Source organism: Tamandua tetradactyla, chromosome 5, assembly GCF_023851605.1.
Source record: "Tamandua tetradactyla isolate mTamTet1 chromosome 5, mTamTet1.pri, whole genome shotgun sequence".
NCBI lineage: Eukaryota > Metazoa > Chordata > Mammalia > Pilosa > Myrmecophagidae > Tamandua > Tamandua tetradactyla.
In genome coordinates, this window is record NC_135331.1 from 54,674,686 (window position 1) to 54,697,188 (window position 22,503).

General features: G+C 46.7%; 1 protein-coding gene across 1 annotated transcript in view; it reads right to left on the reverse strand.

The window, feature by feature from the left end:
- The window catches only part of RARRES1 (retinoic acid receptor responder 1), a 45,089-nt gene extending 24,307 nt beyond the window's left edge, over positions 1 to 20,782 (reverse strand). The window contains exon 1 of the mRNA XM_077160889.1: positions 20,486 to 20,782. Within this exon, the coding sequence (XP_077017004.1) occupies positions 20,486 to 20,767 (282 nt within the window). The 5' untranslated portion in view covers positions 20,768 to 20,782. The remainder of the gene's footprint in view (positions 1 to 20,485) is intronic.
- Between the last annotated feature and the right edge of the window lie 1,721 nt (positions 20,783 to 22,503).

A 22,503-nucleotide genomic window follows, 5' to 3' on the forward strand; every position in this document is an offset into this window, starting at 1 on the left:
CAGAGACCACGGATGGTGAGGATTCCAGAGCTGGGAAGTGGGACATCCTCCCTCAGCCTTGGCCCTGGAAGTGCACAAACAAACTTTTAAAAGGACATACAGTCATTTATCAAATGTTAACCCAGCCTGTTTTAGTTTGCTAATGCTTCCAGAATGCAATATACAAAAAAATGGGGTGGTTTTTATAAAGGGGGTTTATTAAGTTGCAAGTTTACAGTTCTAAGGTTTTAAAGATATCCAAACTAAGGCTTCCAGAAAAAGATACTGTGGTAGTTAGATTCAGTTGTCAACTTGGCCAGGTGAAGGTGCCTAGTTCTATTGCTGTGGACATGAGCCCATGGCATGTGAACCTCATCTGTGGCTGATTACATCTGCAGTCGGCTAGGAGGCATGCCTGCTGCAATGAATGATGTTTGACTTAATTGGCTGGTGTTTAAATGAGAGAACGCAACGTAGCACAGCCCAAGCAGCTCAGAATACCTCATCTCAACACTTGCAGCTCAGCCCAGGCCTTTGGAGATGCAGAAAGAAGTCACCCTGGGGAAAGTTGTTGGAACCCAGAGGCCTGGAGAGACCAGCAGAGATTACCCTGTGCCTTTCCATGTAAGAAAGAATCTCAGTTGAAAGTTAGCTGCCTTTCCTCTGAAGAACTAATGAAATAAACCCCTTTTATTAAAAGCCAATCCATCTCTGGTGTGTTGCATTCTGGCAGCTAGCAAACTAGAACAGAAACCTTGACTCAGAAAAGGCCGATGGCATCTGGGACACCTCTGTCAGCTGGGAAGCCATGTGGCTGACATCTGTTGGTCCCTTGTCTGCTGGTTTCAAACAGCTTCCTGGATGGTACTTTTTTCTGCAGCTCCAAACATCTCTGTTTGCGTCAGCTCTCTCCACATTCAGTTAGCACCTCATGGGAAGGCACATGGCGGTGTCTGCTGGGCTCTGGTTCCTGTCCAGTTTGTTAGCTCTCTCAGCTCCTGCCATCTCCTGGGCCTTCAGTATTTCCAAACATCTGTGTCTGAGTTTCCTTTGTCTGGAACTCCAAGCATCTCCAAATGTCTGCATCTGTGTCAGCTCTGAAGCAACTCCAAAATGTTTTCCTCTTTTAAAGGACTCCAGTCAACTAATTAAGACCCAACTCCACAGGGCGGAGTCGCATCTCTATCTAATCAAAATGTCACAGGGGGTGCGAGGGAGACCCACATTCGATTCCCGGCCCATAAACTTCCCAAACAAACAAAGAAAGAAACCAACAAGAACAATCAAACAAAAAATTCTACAAATGGTGCTGCAGTAACAGGATATTCACATGGAAAAAGAATGAAACGTGACCCCGCCATACAGCATTAAAAAAAAAAAAAAAAGGTTTCCCCTTTGAGCTCAGTCCTTCCCTGGGCACCACAGTGTCAAAAAAAAAAAAGGTCACACCCACAATCGAGTGAGTCAATCTCCCTGGAAACACTCTAATCAAGGCTTTCCAACCTAAAACAATGGGTCTGCCCACACAAGATTGGATTAAGAAAAGAAGAGGGCTTTTCTAGGGTACCTAACAGTTTTAAACTAGCACACAGCCCCAAGTGCCTTGGTGTGAATGCCCCTCACCTTATATTTTAAATTTGTTGTCCACATTGTTAGTGGGACCAGATTTGAGGAGTGTGGTAAATTGCTCAGTATATGTGGTTTCTAAAACTAGAAGCTCAGCTTCTAGAACCCGGGGCCGGTCTCCCAAGGTCAGCTGGATGCCCCTTCTGAGGAGTGGCCCTCCCTCCGTGGCTGCACAATGGGTTACAACAGCCACTTGGTGCAAAAGCTAATCCATTAAACTCAAAGCCCGTTAAAAACCAAAACGCTCAGCAGACATTTCTTGAAGAGTCAAATCAGACGCTGGGAAAAAGTGACATACAGTTCCAGCTTTCCTGAGAGAAAGACTGTTCCCTGTACTCGCAGACCACAATGTTTTTGTTTCTTTCCTCCCCATGTTGCCAAAATTGTCCATCTGCAGAACAGATTTAGGACACTGGACATCCCTTTCTTAATGCACAGCCGGAGGCAGAGAATATTGTTTTAATCATTCCAGAAAAAGGGTCTTTAGAAAAGCAAAAGTCAGAAAACAAAATAACCATGTGACCACATAACCCCAAAGAAGGAAGTTGGTGTTTATATGCATGTGCTTTGCCACTGCCGACCACTGATGACACGGCTTATATCCTAATCTGTTTTTTTTGCGTTCGTTTTGTTTATTTCATGTTTTTTAAAAATTTTTGCCTCCCACTGGCCGATGAGGAAAGGTATTCCCCCACCCCACCCCCACCCGGCATTTACCTTTCTTATTTGCACATCCCCTACCTCATAGGCTTTTTAGGGGACTGAAAAGCACTTCAGTGTTTTGCTTCACTTGCACTCAGCTGGAAGGGAAATGGGCCACATTCAAAGTCCTGTTTGAGAAAGCGTACAAGGGACTGCCTTCAAAGCAGTGAACTCATCACCCTGGATTTTATTATTATTATTATGTGGTAAGAGGAATGCCCCTCAAATTCTTATCCATATTGAGCATTTATCCAGGGCTTGCTGTGTATAAAACCTCATGCTACCCAGGAGGGACTAATCATAAAAGCCACAATAACCTGAGCTCTCGCCATCTGCCTTGTATGGTTCTAATAAGTACCCACATATCGACTCATTAGATCACAGAAGCCCTTGAAGTGGGTACTGTTGTTATCCCCATTTTAGGGATGAAGAAACTGAGGCATGTGCCCAAAGTTAAGGAGTCTGCCTAAAGGCCCAGAGATGGCAAGTAGTAAAATCAGGTGGCCTGGCTCCGTGAAGTAAGTAGTGACGTCCGTGGCCTCTGCTCTTATCCTATACTCCACAGAGCAAAATTAGAGTCCAACAACCTTTTCCTGGGAGAAGCTGAAGAAAGCTGGCTGCTGGTGTGTGAGGGGAGGAGGGAGGGGAGAATGGAAGGGAGAGAATTGTTAGCCTGGATGGATCTTGGGCTGTGTTGATAATCATGGTTCCTGTGGAAAAGAACCATCTCCATCCTTTTCCTGAAAGGGAAGGGTCCAGGCAGGGCATGGGTGTGAAGACAATCTGAGACTTTAGAAGAAGCCCCTGGGTGCAGCTCCTTTCAGACAAGGCATAAACAAGAGCATGATCCAGTGCATGTAAGGAAAGCTCCAGAAAGAACTCGGGTTGAGCCAAGCAGAGAGGAGAGGGCACTAGCACAGGGGAGACACGTGAGTTGGGCCTGGAGGTGAGCAGCCAATTAAAGTAGGGGTGTAATTGGTTCTGAGATGATGACGGCATCGGCGGCCAGATTAGAGAAGAGAAGCTCTCTAACAGGAACCTCATTCAAGAGCGGTGGTTCTCAAATGTGAAGGCGCATCGGAACCCCAGGAGGCTGGCAACGTGGCTGGCCCCGTCCCCCGGGGGTTCTGATTCCGTAAGTCTGGAGTGGAGCCTGAGAATTTACATGTTAACAAGGTCCAGGACGTGCTGCTGCTCCAGGGACCACACTCTGAGAACTTCTGCTCTAGATGCTGAGGGGTGGGGGGGAACCACTGCGGTTCAGAGGGAGGGAGAGGATGTGACAAGTCCCAGATGACAGTCAGGAGAACACAGCTCAGCCACTAAAGAGGAGGTGGGTGACCTGACAATACTTTCCCAGGACCAAGGGCGCCATGTGCACTAACTGATAGGGAGCAGAATTATCTCAAAGTTTGGTTTACTCTGGCACATCAGGTTACAATATTTTAGAAGGTTAAGGTGGCAGCTCTACCTTCTTCCTTGAAGAATGCAACTGAGGAACGCGTGGAGACCTAGGATGTGCTGCATCTGGAGGGACATTTGGAGAAGGCAGTCTGGACTAAAATAAATTTTTAGGAAGATTTCACACCTTGCTTCCTGTTACATGGCTACTTTGTTGTATAGTAAAATCTATATAACCATAAAGAAGTTAAAGCTGCACACGCTAACAGCAACTTTCTAAAGTCACGTCTTATTTGCACCATAGAATACCAAGCTTTGTTTTCCTGTCAGTGGATCAGCACTTGTTTTTAGACACTATACAATGTTTTGAAAAGTAAAGGTGGGTGCAAGAAAGAAACCTGGAAATAAACCTGAGGGACTGGATGAAGGACGGAGAGTATCTATTTATTCCAAAAGCACATTTTAAAGACTCAACACCCCTGCATAAATGCATGCAAAAGCACAACAAAAACTTGGAGGAAAAACAAGAGCAGAAATGCAATACCACGGATGGTGTCCCAGGGCAATGGCAGGGAGGCGATGAAAACACCGTGACCCTGGGTGAATCAGAAGGCACGGTTCTGCCAAAGCTAATCTATACAAAGGAAACCCTATGCTTTGGAAAACCACTGTCCGTTGTTTTCTTTCCTCTGCTTTAGTTGCTAAGCACCAGTCCCTTCATGTTGCTTTGGACCCGGATGTGGCAACTTTAAAACTTCAAGTTTCAAAGTTAGGGAGGTGGGTGGGCAAAGCTCACAGGCGATTCTAATCTCCCATCCTGCACACAGTAGAGGCCTTTGGTTGCACAGACTCAGCTTCTAAATGTCCCCTCCAGCCTTCAGATGTGGTAAGAAAACATAAATGCCATGCTATTCCAGTAAAAGCAAACTTCTTCATTTCATAAGGTTAGTTTTATGAGTCATGCTTAGTTGAAGACAAGTAAACAAGTCATTTGTGGATAGACTGCTGTGCTGTTCTCATGGACAGAAAGAGCATCAGTGTATTACAGTAAACCGTGGAATCATCTTATTTCATTTTCCTTCTCTCTGGCAACACTAGATAAAGTCAACACAGTTCATGGACCCCAAATCAGTCATCTTCTGATCAGGAGCCCCCCAATGGAGTCCAAGGAAACCTTTGCTGTGGACACTCTGCTTTATCAGATTAAGTAGTAGAAGAAATAAAGAGACAGAATACTGGGTGTCAGTTTCTGTTTATCCAATGCTGGGTACGAGCTCTTGACCTTGGAAAAGGAAGCTGGGTGGAAATCGCCACAGGCGGTTTTGTTCTTAATTCACATCTGTGCCAAGATAAAGCCATGATGTACCCCAGAAAAGCATGTGTTAATACTGACCCAATTTTGTGGGAGTAGCTGTTTCTTTTCATCCTGATTCAATACTGCAGATTGGAAACTTTCAATTAGATTATCTCCATGGAGATGTGACACACCCAACTGTGGGAGTGATCTTTAGATTAGATGGAGATATGACTCCACTTGTTCCAGGTGGGTTTTGATTAGTTTACTGGAGTCCTTTAAAAGGAAATATTTTGGACAGAGTCAGAAATGACCAAAGCCTCAGAGCTGACAGAACGCAGAGCTGACACAGATGCTGATACTTGGAGAACAGAGACACAGATGTCTGTAGATGCTTGGAGCCCAGCAGATGCCACCATGAGATGTTAAGCAAGCCAGAACCTGGAGAGAGCCAAGGGAATGAAAGCCAGCCCCAGAGAAGCAAAGTGAGGAACCCCCATAGGAACAGAGGCTGAAAGGAATGGAGTCCTGGACGCAAGAGACAAGCAGATGCCAGCCATGTGACCTCCCAGCTGACAGAGGTGTTCCAGATGCACTGGCCTTCCTTGACAGTTAGCTGCCTTTCCTCTGAAGAACTATACGTCAACTAAATAAATCCCCTTTTATTGAAAGCCAATCTGTCTCTGGTGTGTTGCATTCCAGCAGTCAGCAAACTAGAACAGATTTGGTACCACAGAGTGGGGTGCTGCTGCTGTCTGCAAATGTTGGAATGGCTTTTTAAATGGATAAGGGGAAGATTTTGGAGGGACTGTGAAGAGAATGATGGAGAAGTCCTGGAGTGCTTGAAGAGACTGTTGGTGTAAATGAACCACTGCCAATCTGGACAATGGGGGACACAAAAGGGACAAATTGGAGTTTGCAGAGTAAGAACCATGGAAGCTCAGGTCTGATGCCAAGAAACCTCGGCCATAAGAATGGAACCACCTATACACATGGAGAGCATGAGTCTCCCATCTCATTGCAGTGGAAGAGTCGTGCAGCCTCAGGCCTTGGAGAAGGTGCAGCACGCTTCTTGGGGGACTGAGGAGAGCCTGGCTGCCACCGCATGGAGGGGTTGGGTGTGTGCCCCAGAAATGGCAGAGAGCCCAGGTGTGGCCCCATGCTTGGAGAGGATGGAGCCGAGAAAAAGGTGGTCTCCTCGATGTTTCCCGAGGTTGATTTGGAAAGAGGCGGGCCACTGCATAGGCCCTTGGAAAGGGGCGGGACTGCCACTTTCTACAGCTGAAGGATAAATGACTTTCAGACTTTGAAATCCCATGGCACTTGCCGTTCAGGTTTTCAGAACTGTTTGGGTTTTGTGACTCTTGTGTTCTTTCCAATTTCTGGAAATGAAAAGCTGTATTCTATGACTGTCCTTCTTTGGATACTGGCACCAGATAACTTGTTTTGATATTCATAGGTCCACAACTAGAAGAGAATTTTTTGAACCTTAATATTGTCAGACACAAATACAAACTGGAAATAAAGTTGGCTGTTCAAGAGCCAGCACAAAGCCGTCAAGTATGAAGAAGAGGTGCAGAGACCAGGCATTCAATCAAGAGGAGATTCCCAAAGATGCCGCATCAGCCAGGCAAGAAGTGGTAGCATAAGCTGGGGTAAGTACTCGTGTGAGTGCACAACCGCCCTGGAAACTGGATATGCTAGGCTGAATAATGCGCCTTCCCCCACAAAGACACCCTAATTCCCCCAAACCGCTGACTATGTTGCCTTACATGGTATGCTGGTTTGAATCTGTTGTGTACCCCAGAAAAGCCTATGTTCTTTAATCCAGTCATGTGGGGCAGACCTACTGTAGGGTGGAATCTTTTGATTAGATTGTTTTCATGGAGTTGTGACCTCATCCATTCAAAGTGGGTTTTAATCTGCTTACGGGAGTCTCTTAAAGAGAGCTCACAGACAGACAGACAGACAGAGTTGAGATAGAAATGCCCTGGGGAGATGGTAAGCAAAAACCCATAGAAACTGAAAGAGCCAGAACCTGGAGAGAGCCAAGGGCAAGTAAGAGCTGAAATCCAGAGTTTGTCCAGGAGAAACTAAGAGAAACACGTAGAGAGAGAGAGAAATGTCCCAGAGATATTAAGAGAAGATCCACAGGACACAGAGAGAAAGTGTTTTAATTGTTTAATGCTGCCAGAATGCAATGTACTAGAAACGGAACAGCTTTTATAAAGGGAATTTATTACATTACACGTTTACAGTTCTAAGGCCATAAAAATGTCCAACCAAAGGCATCCAGAGACAGACACCTTGAATTAAGAAAGGCTGATGTTTGCCGCATGGGAAGGCATGTGGCTGGCATCTGCTGGTCCTTGTTCCCAGTTCCGTTGCTTCCAGCTTCTGATGTCAGTGGTTTCTTCTCTAAGTATCTGTGGGCCTTCACTTAGTTCCTTCATGACACAACTCTGGGTTCTGGCTTGACACCTCATGGGAAGGCACATGGGAATGTATGCTGGGTTCTGCAACTCCAAATATCTGTGTCTAGGTACCTGCTCTCTCTGTTGGCACTCCGAGCATCTCCAAGTGTCTGTATCTCTGTTGGCTCTCAAGCAACAGTGTTTTCTTCAAAATGTCTCCCCTTTTAAAGAACTCTATTAAACTAATCAACACCCACCTTGAATAGGAGAAGTCATATCTCCATCTTATCAAAAGGTCACACCCACAATTGAGTGAATTACATCTCCACGGAAATAATCTAATCAACGGGTCCCATCCTAAAATATTGAAATCAGGCTAGAAGAACAAGGCTTTTCTGGATACATAACAACTTCAATTCGGCACAGATTAGCCAATAGAATCAGAAGTGGAAAGCAACTGAACCAGGAGTAGGACCAGCAGATCCAGGCTGACCGAAGTGTCCCAGATGCTGGTGGCCTGCTGAAACAGCTTCTTACATGGATAAGGGGAAGATTCTGGAAGAGTTATGAAGAGCTTGATAGTGAAGGCCTGAATTGCTTTGAACAGACTATTGGTAAAATGTGGACTCTAAAGATACTATGAGGCTTTAGATAGAAATGATGAATGTGTCACTGCCAACTGAAAGAAACGTGATCCTTGTTTTAAGGTGGAAGATAATTTGGCGAAATTGAGTACCAGTGTTGCATAGAAGGTAGAGTTTGAAAGCAAGAAACTTGGATATCTAGCTGAGGATATTTCCAAAGTAAATGTGGAAAATGCAGCCTGATTTCTCCTTGCAGCCTTTAGTAAAATGAAGGAGAAAAGCCCTAAGCTGAGAACTGAATTCTTAGGTACATAGAAACCAGAAACTGATAGTTTGGAAAATTCAGAGCTTTTGGAAAATGAGACTCTAGAGAATAGTGCCCCACATGAGGGTTTAGCCAAATATGGAATCAGTCAGCCATTTCCGCACAAACCAGGATTACAGGAAGAGTTATCCATGAAAGATTTGTGGAAAGTCCTATTATCTGACAGTTCTGACCCTGTATGCTCCATACTAAGCTAATAAAATTTTGGTGAGATCAGTATAAACAGAACCACTGCCAGTCTGGACTGAAAGGGACAGAAAAGGGGCAGACTGAAGGGATAATTACTTCAAAGGCAGGATCATGGAAGCCAAGATTTGCAACTAAGACACCTTGGGCCAGGAGAGTCGACCCACCCTTGCATGTGGAAAGGGTGAGTTTGTCCTAGAGTTAAGTTCCATTATTTAGGAAGAGTTCTGGTGCCCCAGGTCTCAGAGAGGGTGGAGCACATTCTCTGGGGATTGGGGAGAGCCTGGCTACCACCACACTGTTCTGAAGGGGTTGAGCCTATGCCCCAGATATGGCAGAGTCTGGGTGACACCCAGATGCTTGAGGGGGGTAAAGTCAAGAACAAGGTGGTCTCTCCAATACTCCCCAATGTTGTAACCCGCACCACAGGTTTTGAAGAGAGCAGGGCTACTGCATAAGCTTTTGGAGAGGGTTGGATTGCCATTCTCTCAAGCCCTGAGGATAAGACATCATTCTATAAATGACTTCCAGACTTTGAAGTCAAATGGAGCTTGCCTGGCATGTTTTTGGAACTGTTTTGGGGACTTTTGGCCACTATTTTCCTTCCAATTCATCCCTATGGAAATGGGAGTATTTATCCTATGACTGTCCCTCTTTTGTATACTGGAAGCAGGTAACTTGTTCCAAGTTTCACAGGTCCACAGCCAGAAGAGAATTTCACTTTAGGACAAACCATGCCTGTAGCTGATTTTGATGAGACTTTGTACAGTTTATGACTTTGCATTGTATCTGTATCACTCCTGAAATGGTTTAAGGTTTTTGTGATATAGTCATGGAATGAATATATTTTGTATATGGAAAAAAATATGTCTTTTGGGGATCCAGAGGGTGGAGTGTGCTGGTTAAAATCTGTTATGTACCCCAGAAAAGCCTATATTATTTTAATCCAATTATGTGGGGGCAGACCCATTGTGGGGTGGAAACTTTTATTAGGTTATGTCCATGGAGATGTGACCCTATCCATTCAAGGTGGGTCCCAATCCACTTACTTGAGTCCTTTAAGAGTGCTCACATAGATGCTTAGACAGAAATACCCTAGGAGATTGTAAGCAAGGACCCCCAGAAACTGAAAGAGCTAGAACTTGGAGAGAGCCAAGGGAAACTAAGAGATGAAATTCAGAGTTTGCCCCCGATAAACTAAGAGATGACCCACAGATATTTAGAGAGAGAAAAAAAAGAAATACCCAGAGGTGCTAAGAAAAGACCCTCAGGACACAGAGAAAAAGCCACTGGAATCAGAAGACAGTAGACATTGGCCATGTGCCTTCCCAGCTGATAAAAGTGTTCTAGTTGATGGCTGCCTTTCTTCAGAGTCCAGGTATCATCCTGTTGTTGCCTTCATTGGGGCATTTTCATGGCCTTAGAATTGTAAATTTGTAACTTAGTAAATCCCCTTTTCTGGTATATTGCACTCCAGCAGTTGTAGCAAACTGAAAACACATGGCAAAAGGGACTTTGCTGATGTGGTTACATTAAGGATCTGAAAATGGGGAGATTGTCCTGAATTAGGCAAGTGAGCCCAGTGTAGTCACGAGGGTTCTTATAAGAAGGGGATAGAAATGCCAGAGACAGAAGATGGCCATGAAGATGGAGGGTGGGGCCACAAGCCAAGGAGTGCAGACAGCTGGGAAATGCAAGGAAACGCTAGACACACCAGGAAGAGCACAGCCTTTCCAAAGCCTGGATTTTAGGACTTCTGACCTCTAGAACTGTAAGAGAGTAAATCTGTACTGCTTAATCTACTACGTTTGTGGTAATTTGCTACAGTAACAGTAGGAAACAAATACACTGGGTAAATACTCAATTTGCAGATGAGAAAACTGAAGCTCACTAGGATTAAGTTACCCAAGATGGGGCAGCTAGTGATTTTAATCAAGCCATATTCAAACCCAAACCTGTGGAAGTTTATGCCTTTTCTACAGCCAAATCCTCCCATAAAGGGACCCAGAGGTGAAGGGTAAGAGTTCACTAGTCATGGAAGGGAGGAGGGAGGCACACAAAGGCCTTGGGAAATAGTGGATGGCTGGGATTGTGTGGTCCAGGGTCCTGCCGGGGAGGGAGAGGTGGTGCTTCCACTGAGGCTATCCAGGTGGCTGGTGGGCAGTGGTCCTGGGCTCTTCATCTAGCACCAGCCATGGCCTGGACCAGTATGCACTCTGAGTGGCTGGGGCACTGCTTCTCATTAGAAATTTCTAGGGAGCTGTTTTGGTTTGCTCAAGCTGATGAAATGCAATATACCAGAAATGGGTTGGTTTTTACAATGGGGATTTATTAACTTACAAGTTTATGGGCTGAGGCTGAGAAAATATCCAAGTCAAGGCATCAACAGGATGATACCTTTTCCTGGGAAGACTGGCTACTGGCAATCCTCAGCTCCTCTGACACATGGTGTCTTCTGATCCTTCTCTCCTGGGTTTCGTTGCCTTCAACTTCTAGCTTTTCTCTCTCAGTTTCTCTGGGGCCTCTTTATGGGTGTTCTTTCTGTCTGTTATCCTTTTACAAAGCACCCCAGTAAGAGAATTGAGACCCACCCTGAATGAGGTGAGCCCCAGCTCTACTTAGATACTACTCACCAGGTTCACATCCAGGTGCCCCTCCAAAAAGATCCTACTTACAACGGGTCCACAGCCATGGGAATAGATTAGCTTTAACAACACGCTCTCCTGGGGTATACACAGCTTGAAAGCATCCCAGGAGCTGCAGGAATGCTGCAGCTTCTGATTCAGTAGGTCTAGACCGGCCCAAGCTGTCAGCATTAAGAACTGGTCTAGAAGGGATAAGGCCTAGCACGCTGTACAGCCCTCCAGACCCTATCCTCAGGTTTGCACACTCCAGGTTCCAGCCCAGTGCTTCTTCCCCTTCAGTGGTGCCTGAACCACACAGAACTTGATGAAATGTGGTTCTGATTCAGAAGATCTGGGATGAGGCCTGCTCCAGTTTGTTAGCTGCTGGAATGCCAGAAATGGCCTTTAAAAGGGGATTTTATTCAGTTGCAAGTTTACAGTTCTAAGTCCATGAAAATGGCCAATTAAGGCAAGTCTATAAAAATATCCAAATTAAGGTACCAACAAGAGGTTACCTTCATTCAAGAAAGGCCAATGAAGTTCAGAGTTTCTCTCTCAACTAGAAAGGCATTGGAGAACATGGCGACATCTGCTAGCTTTCTCTCCAGGCTTCTCATTTCATGAAGCTCCCAGGGGGGCTAATCCTTCTTCATCTCCAAAGGTCTCTGCTGCCTGGGCTCTCCTGGTTCTTATGGTTCTCTCACTCTCGTCATTCTCGGGCTCTTTCCAAAATGCTTCCTCTTTTAAAGGATTCCAGTAAAGTAATCCAGACCCACCTGGAATGGGTGGAGTCACATCTCCCTCTAATCCAAGGTTAATGCCCACAATTGGGTGAGTCACATTTCTGTGGAGATAATCTAATCAAGTTTCCAACCTATGGCCCTGAATAGGGATTAAAAAAAAGGGCTGCTCCCACAAGATTCGATCAGGATTAAAGCATCACTTTTGAAATGGTGTATAATCCTTTCAAACCAGCATAAGGCCCAAGATTAAGCAGGTCCCAAGAAATATCAATGCTCCAGGTCCACAGACCGCACTTGGAGGAGCAAGGGGCTAAGACATTCTTGACCACTGCTATCATTAAAACAGAACCACCCTGTCCTGTCCAGTAACTTAATGGCTTTGGCCTTAATCTCATAGATTTGTTTGCAAACACTCCTTCTGAGTCCAGGCTTGAATCTTTCTTTTGGATTTCTGTTTTAGACCTCTTGGGGAGCAAGAGGTGCATATTATTAATGGAGTCTCTGTTGCCCTAAGTAATTAATATGGGGGTTACAGAAACTGGGGAGATACAGTTGGGTTAAGGAAAAGTTGTTAAAATCTGAAGTCAGGAACATATTCCAAAAGAGAGTACTATTGTATTCCCAGGGTATGGAACTTCTAACAATACCTAACATTTATTGAACTCATATTATAGTTCAGGCAATGAAGTCATCACATGACAAGCATTATCTCATTCAAAATCCTCATAACAAGTCCATCGGTCAGGAGGGAACTATTATCATTCTAATTTATAGAAAAGCCAGTGAAGGAGATGGGTTCCGATCCAGACCGTCTGGCCGCAGAGCCCAGGCTTCTGACCACTGTGCAGAGCTGCCCTGCCGCCTTCCCCAGCCTCTCATTTCTCATCTGCCAATAGGGATTTTATCAGCTTACTTTACAGCACAATGTGAAGATGAAATGAGAACTGTGCATAACGTGTCTGGACACCATAAGCATTCAATAGAGGTTAGTTGTACCACTTAACCACTTCCTTGCCAAATTTCTCAGAACACTTAGGAATTTTACATTTACATGTAAATGTTGGGATGCAAGTCAATGGGAAGTATTTGGGCAGGAGCTAGGCTTCTGCCTGGGATATTGTCATAAAGCATTGTATTGGCTGGAGGCCTCTAGAGCTCCTCTTCCGCGTCTGACTCAATGGTGCCATTTCAAAAGTCAGCATAATTTGGTCGTTTTTTTATTTTAGAATCTGGAGCTCTTGTATCATGCGTCTACTCCTCCCCATTGGCAGGGGTGAGTGGTATCTTCTTTAATTTTAATCATCAATGAGTAAATGGCTTGGGCTTATTTAGTCAACCAGTAAGGGTTCTGAGCCCCACAAAATGCTTGGCAATGTAGGGGAGAAACAGGAAGTATAGGCTGTGGTTCCTGACCTTCAGGAGATGACAGTCTAGTCACAAAGGCACAAAACACTACCTGGGAAGTCACTTTACAGTTCCATGCAGGGACTCGTCAGAAGCTTAATGTGTGGTCCAGCCTCTGGGTGCTACAGGGAGTTCAGGGATGGGGAGTGTGCAGGTTTGACTCTTTTGTGTACCTCAGAAAAGCCAAGTTCTTTAATCCTCATTCAATATTGCTGGGTGGGAGCTTTTTTTATTGTTTTCATGTAGATGTGACCCACCCAATTGTGGGCGGTAACTTTTGATTAGATGTTTCTATGGAGATGTGTCTCCAATGGAATGACTTTTAAAAAAGGGAACGCGGGCGGGCCGCGGTGGCTCAGCGGGCAAAGTGCTTGCCTGCTATGCCGGAGGACCTCGGTTCGATTCCCGGCCCCAGCCCATGTAACAAAAAACGGAGAAACAGAATACAAGAAAATGTTTAAAAATGTTTCCCTTTCTTCCTTCCTTCCTTCTATCCTTCCTTCCTTCTCTCTGTCTTTCCTTTAAAAAAAAAAAAAAAAAAAAAAAAAAGGGAACGTATTAAGTTGCAAGTTTACAGTTCTAAGGCTGTGAAAATCTACAAATTAAAGCAAGGCTATAGAAATGTCCAATCTAAGGCATTCAGGGAAAGACATCTTGGTTCAAGAAGGCCGATGATGTTCAGGGTTTCTCTCTCAGCTGGAAAATCACATGGCGACATATGGTTGCTTTCTCTTCAACAGCTTCCCAGGGAGTCCGTCCATTCTGTTGGCTCTGTCAGTTCTGGTAGCTCTCGTGGCTCTAAAGCTTTTTCCAAAATGGTTCCTTCTTGAAGTGCTCCAGTAAGTGGGGGAGACACATCTCCATGGAAACAACCTAACCAAAAGCCCCACCCACAATTGGAAACAATTTAATAAAAAAATTCCACCCAGCAATATCAAACAAGGATCAAAGAACATGGCTTCTCTGGGGTACATGACAGTTTCAAACCAGCATACAGAGAGATAGTAGCATGGGAAAAACTCCACCCCACATTGCCTACTCTGGAGATGGAGGAAGGAGCCAAGAGTGAAGGAATACAGAAGTTGGAAAAGGTAAGAAAAACAGATTCTCTCCCAGAGTCTCCAGAAAGGTATGCAGTCCTGGGGAACCTTGACTTTAGCCCATTAGGACACATTTTGGACTTTCAACCTCCAGAAATGTAAGATAATGAATCTGTGTTGTTTTAAGTGACTACATTTGTGGTCATTTGTTATAGCAATAATGCAAATATGATACAGATATGAAATGACTTGTGATCGTTAATGTTCATTTTCCGTGTGAGCTTATGCCCTTGGGATCCATGGATACTCCATGGAGTCATGTATAGCTTGTATACAGCTTGGAGAGAGGACCCCCTCACTGCCATTTGTAACAGGACTTACTAGCTAAAGAAATCCTCAATCACCATAAGAAGTAACCCAGGGCCAGGACTTGTTATAGCTACTGTCATAGTTAGGGACAGGTGTCAACTTGGCCAAGTTGTGGTACCTGTTCATCTGATTGGGCAAGCGCTGGCCTGTCTGTTGCAATGAGGACATTTCATAGGATTAGGTCATGATCACGTCAGCTACATCCACAGCTGATTCCATTTGTAATCAGCCAAAGGGGAGTGTCTTCTGCAATTAGTGATGCTAAATCCAATCATGGGAAGCCTTTTAAGGAGGACTCAGAGGAGACAGGTTGCATTCCTGCTTTGGCTGGTGAGCCTCTCCTGTGGAGTTCATCCAGGCCATCCATTGGAGTCATCGGCTTCGCAGCCTGCCCTGTGGATTTTGGACTCTGCATTCCTACGGTCACGTGAGACACTTTCATAAATTTTATATTTGCAAGTGTTCCCTGTTGATTCTGTTTCTCTAGAGAACCCTAACTAATACAGCTACTATCCCCAACTACTGTGGAATTTGCCCTGTAGAATGTTCTTCAAATGAGACACCATCGCAAGGGCAAATGCCAAGGCTACATACATGTGAATATATCTCTAGGGTGATCCATTGCTGTTTCACTGAGATCAAGGTTTGGTTGGATTTGGGAGATTGTAGGTGTCCTTAACATTTCCATCATTAATATCAAACATGTTAGGGCTGGGTGTTTACATTCAAATTCCAGCACAATCTAAGTCTTCAAAGGAATCACCCACAGCCAAGTCAGACTCCTGATGGTTAAAATCATGACCCACTCTCAGTGGTCCTCATCTGGGTCCACTGCCAATGCTCTGTTATTGCCTCCATCATAGGCTATGACGCCACCTATGGAAAGACAACTGGAAAATGTTGTGGGCTAGTAAAAAATATGCATGTGTGGTTAGAAAGCCATTTATTATAAGATGGTTAAAAGCATTCCTCCTTGCTAGCTCATCTGGGTGCAATTAACTTGTGATCTGAGCAAAGTTCCAAGGAGGCCAAAGCCAGAGTTGTAGCCCCAGGGCCAGGTGGCCCCTTCCCATTCCATCAAGACCAGGCTCCGCAATCACAGCCTGCAGGTCAGGTGGGTGTGGTGGTAGAGGGCGGAGCACCCTTGGGTGCTTCTGTGCCATTTCAGGACCACAATGCATGAGAAGGATGTTGTTTCCCTCTCTTTCCTATGCTTTTAGGGATTGTTGTTTCATCTTCAGGGCAGGTGGGAGGGCTGTGAAGAGTGCTGCATTCATTCTCCCACCAGGCTGTAAAAGCACTTCGAAACTTTCCATACATGCAAATAAAGAGTACTGCACTTTAGTATCTTATTATTTATCTTTCTCCCTCCCAAGTCACTGCAGCCTTTTCAATGTTCCTGTTTTTGTTTCTGTGGCTTAATGTAATGTTTTCTTATTCTTCTGAATGATCATTTCTTACTCATCGACATTAGTGGAAGGAAGAAGTCCTCCAGAGGGGCAGTAATTAGATGAGCTAATTTGTATTAAAGTGCTTTACAGAATGAAAAGTGATGAAGAAATGAAGTTTGTCTTAGAGTAGATGCTCTCCTGACTTGTGGATCAACTGACACTCTCCATTCCTTCTGTCAGGCACACTGATGGGTGGCCGGGTACCTGGGTGCTGGGAAGCCATTGGCTCCTGTTTGGATTACCTCCACTAGGGGTACCGGGTATTTACCTAAAGTCAGTTGCTTTTGCTGTTTATGCTGGTTGTACTTAGTATCTAAATTATATACTTAAATATTATGTAATCTGGTAAAGAGTGAGTGCAAAAACAAATAGCCATTTCCACAAAAATCAAGGTATAAGTTTTAGAAAGAATTCGTAAAATCAAGCCTCAAATTTTGCTGTTGAATTGGGGGTGGACAAAGTTGGGCAAAGAAAAAGAGTAAAAGTACGGCATTACAAACTGTATTCTTCGCAAGTATGCATTCCATTGTAAGAAAATCAAAATGGAAATCACAGCCTATCACTAAGGGTGTGGGTTTTGCTAGAAAGACAGCAAGGAGTGCCAACAAATGGCTTGGGCCTAGGTAATAAATTTACATATGTGGGTTTCAATTTAATCAAAGCAATTAAGGTATGGGCATGATACAGTCCCCCCAGGCTTTGGTCAGTTATTTCAATCACATTTCTAACAGCCAGTCCTGCTGGGGTCAGAGGGCTTCCACCATAAGTGACCAATTCCCAAGACCAAATGGGTTGACGTTTTCAGGAGCAGATGTGCACAGGAAGATCTCGGCGACTCTCTCTAAATGTCACTGGGGCTGGGCTCTCACAGAGGGCTTCTGTATGGACTCGGTGGTTCTGAAACTTGCTGGGTGGCAGGAGGAGACTGGCTTCAGAGTAAGGGCCCGTCTCAAGTAATTGGATTTGAGAAAAACCTTGTGGGGCTGGTCCAGGATGCCCCTGGTAGTAGAAGAATTCTCAACGCCATCCAAAATCTACCCCCATTCCCCACAGACTGTATGTCCCAGCAGTATCTGAAAAGAAGTCTTATTGGTCACGGAAAGTTAGTATAAGGCCAGGAAGCAGATGACATTGGCAGCTGTGGCCTGTGATCTCTCCCTAAAAATAACAAACATAACAAAACACAACGCTCACACCACTCCTTTGCTAACTAGCCACCTTCTTGTCCACACTGCCGAAACCATTACTGCATTTCACCACTAGAGGGCAATATTGTTTCTAAAACCACAGGCTCTTGCTGAACTAAGAAATAATTAGAATTAAGGACTTGTGGAGCTGAAAGAGGTCTTAATAATCATTTGGTCCACTAGTTTTCAAACGTTTTTAGCTGCAACCCACACAAGAAATGCCTTCCTCATCATGACTCAGTTCATACATACATGTTTGAAACAGGTAATGAGACACTGCTCACCCTTACTTCTGCAATGCACTCTGATAGTCTGTATTCCAAAACGTTTCATTAAAACAAACACAAAAAGATACTGTGCCCTGCTAAATGGGGTGCATGGCCCAGAGTGGGTCCTAAGTTTGAAAAGCCCTGACTTAGCCCCACCCTCTCACTTCACAGAGGAGCACACTGACCCCAGAATGGGGAGGGGATCCCCCAAACCACAGGCCTCCTCTCACTCAGCAGCTCCCTGCCCTCCTGGGGACCAGAACGGGAGGAATGACAGACACTGCCTAGCAACTGAGCGCTCATGCTAACAATCCACTGATTGGACAAAGAGCGCAAACCTGAGGTTTGGGGATCTACCCGATGGGAGATCCGTTTACTTCTTGCCGATGCTACGGCTGATCTTGTAGCTGAAGTAGACATTTCTTAAATCACTACATTCAAAGCTGCGTACAAGCAGCATCTGTGTCCTCAGGAGCTGAGCAAATGCCTCAAAACTGAGTGGATCTCAAAGAGGCTCTCCCTGGTGACCCCTGATCACCCCAAAATGAAATGAAGGCCACAATATCTAGCCCAGTTCCTGGTACCATAGTAAGTGCTCAAGAAATACCTGAGGAATGAATGGATGGCCTCTCAGATGATATGAGGGTAGCTCACATGTTTATGCTTTACAATGGACACCTGCATCATCTTAACACGATTCTTAAAATGACCTGGCATGGTTGGCAGAATATAAAGTATTCCTATTTCAAAGAGGAGACAGTCAGAGAAAGTTGATGTGACTTTCTCTAGGTCATGACTGAGCTGGAGACAAGCAGGGGGCTGAGAGCACGGCTCCCTAACATCCCCCCCGTGTGGTCTCCCACATTCAGGAAAGGCAGTACCCGGTAGGTCCCCAGCAGGAATCAGCGCTCGCTCCCAGCCCCCCCTTCTCCCAGGCCCCTTCCCACTGCCTCCCCCACCCCCAAAGACTCCAGCCTGTTTAAGCACACCGTGAAGCTGGCTGCCTTCATCAGCCTTCCAGGTGGGCCTTTCTCCAATGGCGATGTTTGGAGGAGGCACAGGAAGGGAAGAAATCTCATTTACTGAATTCCTGGGAGAAACTGAGACCACTTCCGTCTCGGGAGATTCCTCCTGGCCCTGAGAAAGTCACTGACCTCCCTTCCTTGGCTCCTGCTTTTAAAACATTTATCACCATCTTTGGAGGAAGAGAAAAGGTAAACCACATGACAACTGGAGGTTGGCATTTCTCAGGTCCAATACCCTGGATTCTTTTACTTTTGCACTCTGCCTCCCCTTTCGACTTTCCTGACTCTAATGTACGTGTTTATTATACATGTATTTATTTATTTCCTTTATTTGTTTTTGCCAAAGGAGTAAGAGCCCTTTAAAATTCAGGGCTTTTACATTTCAGATGGGAAAAAAGTAACTGAGCTTTTTGTACAAGAAAGAAGAATTTTTACTTAACTCAGAGTTTGAGAGCTAGTCTGATAATTTTGTGAAAGATGCCAAGGATTGAATTTCTTTTTCAAGAGGGTGACTGAACACATGGAAATACAAAGTATTCATTATTATTTTTTACTTTCGGAAGGAAGAGGGGGATATGTGATACTTAAAAACTGACATACTTAGAAATCTGAGCTTGCTTTTCTACAGGAAATATTTTCTACTGATAACCAGTGGGTAAAACTTCAGAGAACTGCTCTTTGGAGCTCTGGGAAATGGCTACTGTCCTATCTTGATAGAAATTTCTCAAACTCTGTTTTCTGACTTCTCTGATGGGCTAGCAAAACAAAATTTTGTTTTTCTCCCAGAGATAGCACAATTATTAAAACAGATAACAAGGACAGGTTGTCTTTGCCAGGAACAGTTATCATCATTCGATAGATTTAGCCATTTAGTTGGAAGACTAAAAGTCTTCGAAAATCCAGTGTGAGCTTCCAGGATTTCCCTGTGTCTGACAGCAGGCCTAGGACAATCTGAAACAAAAATCCAACCACCAAGCTCTAAGCCTCTACCTATTTACATTCTATACAGCATTCCAGATTCTCTAAGGCTATGAATCTGCAGCTTTATGGACTATTTGGAGATTAATGGAAGGCTCAGCAATTGTTTTGGGGTCAAATTTAGTGTTCTGTAACTTTTGGAATCCTGTATTTGATAAAGAAAATAACATAGAGCCACAGAAACAAACATACCTACAGCTAGTTCCTGGAAATCAGCAACCAAACAACGACCTGCAAATTTCCCAGTTTACTTAGAGAAAACTGAGCCCATTCACTCACTTCCAGTATAATAAAGCAGACGCCAGCATTATGAAAGTTCCTGTCCAGGCCTGAGCTTAATACCCACTTTATCCTAAAACCCGTCCTTGCCTGGTGGCGTACAATTAACAAAGCACAGTCTCTCCGAGCTCCTACGTGGACACTGGCTTAGATCTTGGAAATCCCGCCCAAGATTTCTGCTGGAGCCGCTGGTGGGTCGCGCTCTCAGTGACCACCTCCCAAGGCAAAGGCAACTCTAGGTCGCCCCCAGGCGTGATCAAGTCTGGCCCTTTGTGCCTGTTTCCACTTTCCCCAGGCATCTCTCTCTGCCACGTACGGAAGCTGTCAAGAGCGATACCCCAGTGAAACATCTGCAACCTCTTAAACGCCGGAAGGAACCGCCAGGTTTCTGTGGACCTCGAGCACCTGTGGATCTCTTTCATGCACTGGACACTTAGTGGGGTAGAGGTGGCCGAGGCGCTACCCCCGAGCCTCTAATGCATCGCGGACATTCCCTCCGGGGATCTGCCGCTGGGGTGGACAGGCACGCCTAGGTGTCACCGCCTGGCAGGGTGCGCGGCCGGCCACCCCCCCGCGCGCCCCCGCCGCGGCCCTCCCGCACTCACCGCCGCGCGGCCCTCCTGCACCGCAGCCAGCACTCGCAAGGCGCTGGGCGAGCCCGCGCGGAAGTTGACGAAGTGCAGGGCAGCGCGCGCCGCTTGCTGCAGGAGCCCGCGAGGGGCCCCTGTGTCCTGGCGCCTCCCGGGGTCCTCGGGTACCCCCGACCCCGCGGGGGCCGCCGTCGCCGCCTGCGGGAAGGCGAGCAACAGCCACAGCGCGAGCAGCGGGGCGGCGGGGCGCGGGCTCCGGCCCCGGGGCGCGGGCGACGGTTGCGGGCGAGGCGGCATGGATGCGGGCGGGCGGGCGCTGCTCACGGACCCGGGCTCCGAGCTGGCGGCGCCGACGCTCGCGGAAATAAGGCCGCGACGGGCCCCTCCCCTTCGCCCCCGGGGCGGCGGGCTGGAGGAAGCCGGGGTCCCGGCCCCACCGCGCTCCCTCGGCGGGGGCCAGCAGCTCTCGGCCCCCGCTCCGCCCCTCCCCGCCCCCTCCCCACTCTGCCTGGGCCCCCGCTGCCCCGGCTCGGTGCCCGGTCCTGGCGGCGCCTTCGCGGCGCGGTGCGGGGGTATTTGGCCCTGGCCGCGTGGGGACAGGGCGGGGGTGGGGGGCAGTTGGGGTGTCTCACCCCTCCCGAGAGAGCGCGGCCCGCCCGGCGCCACTCCGCGCCGCGCCCCCGGGTCAGGCTCCGGGGCTGGGAATTCCTTCCCCGGTGGTTGCTGCGATTTCGCAACGCTTCGGGTTTCAGAGTGAGCTTCAGTTCTCCAGGGCTTGGAGCTGTGACTTTGGGGAGAATGGAGGGGACGGGTGGATGCGGGGGTCACAGTGGTGGAGTGACGGTAGAAGCGGGAGTGGTCGCGGGAGAGCTGGGGTTAAACTGGAGGCTGAAGGGGGACACAAGGAGGGAGCCCGGGACACTGAAGGGTGGCAGCTGAGGCGGGTGTAAGCACCTGCTAGGCCAGAAGGCGTCAAGGAAGGAGAGTGGCCAGCAGGGCAGAGTAGGATGGGGACAAGTAGGCCATTAATAACCTTGGTGCGAGAGTAGATTGAAAGGCCGGAGGTTGAAGCCAAATTCTGGACGGGTGGGGCCTGAATGGAGCTTGAGGGAAGTGGAGGCAGAGAGTTTAGACAACTCTTTTCCAGACACGTGGCGAAGAACGGGTAAGGGGGCATTGTTTTTAAGCCATAGACAAGAGTGGAAGTTCAGGAGAACCAGGAATCCCAGCATCCATTCCTCCATCCTTCTACATTTTGTTCATGAATCCTCCCTTCTCCAGCACCTGCTGACCCCAGCCCCACTGATGGGGCTCGGAGAAGACCCTTCTGCCAATGGCTGGGTCAGGCCCACCATGCACCTATTGTGGCTAATGAGCTGCTGGAGGAAGCCTGCATGGGGTTGGATGGGGCTATTATGTCTGAAGAAACATCCTCCCTCTCCCTCCTTCCTCTGGATGTTGCCAACTCTTCTGTCCTTCCTTCTGCGGATATTTGTGGAACACCTATTCTGCTAGGCCCTGGGGACGTGATGGTGAACAATCAGATCAGCACCTCTACCCTCCTGGAGCACGTCTCCTAGAGGTGGCAGGGACAGACAAGGAGGCAAGGGAAATGTGCTCCACGACTGATGAGGCTAAGTGCTATGGAGGGGAAAAAAGCAAGAAAGGGGAGTTGGGGACTGGCTATAATTGTAAATAGTGTGTGGTCAGGACGGGTCTCACGGAGAAGTGACATTTGTGTAAGGAACTGAAGAAGATGAGGGAGCAAGCCCTGTGGATGCAGAAGGGGACGCTATGGTAGGAGAGAGAACAGCAATGCAGGGGCCCCGGAGTAAGAGTCTGCATAGTGGTTTCTGGAAAACCAGGAAAGTGCTGCTGGAGAGAGAAGACAAGGGGGGCACTCTCAGGAGGGGAAGTGAGAGGGTCAGTGAGGTGGTGGTCAGATCATGCAGGCCCTTTTTGTGTCTGGATGTACCCCCTGGAAGTTTACCCCTCTTTTTTTGCCAGCAACCTGAGAAGTAAGCCCATTCCAA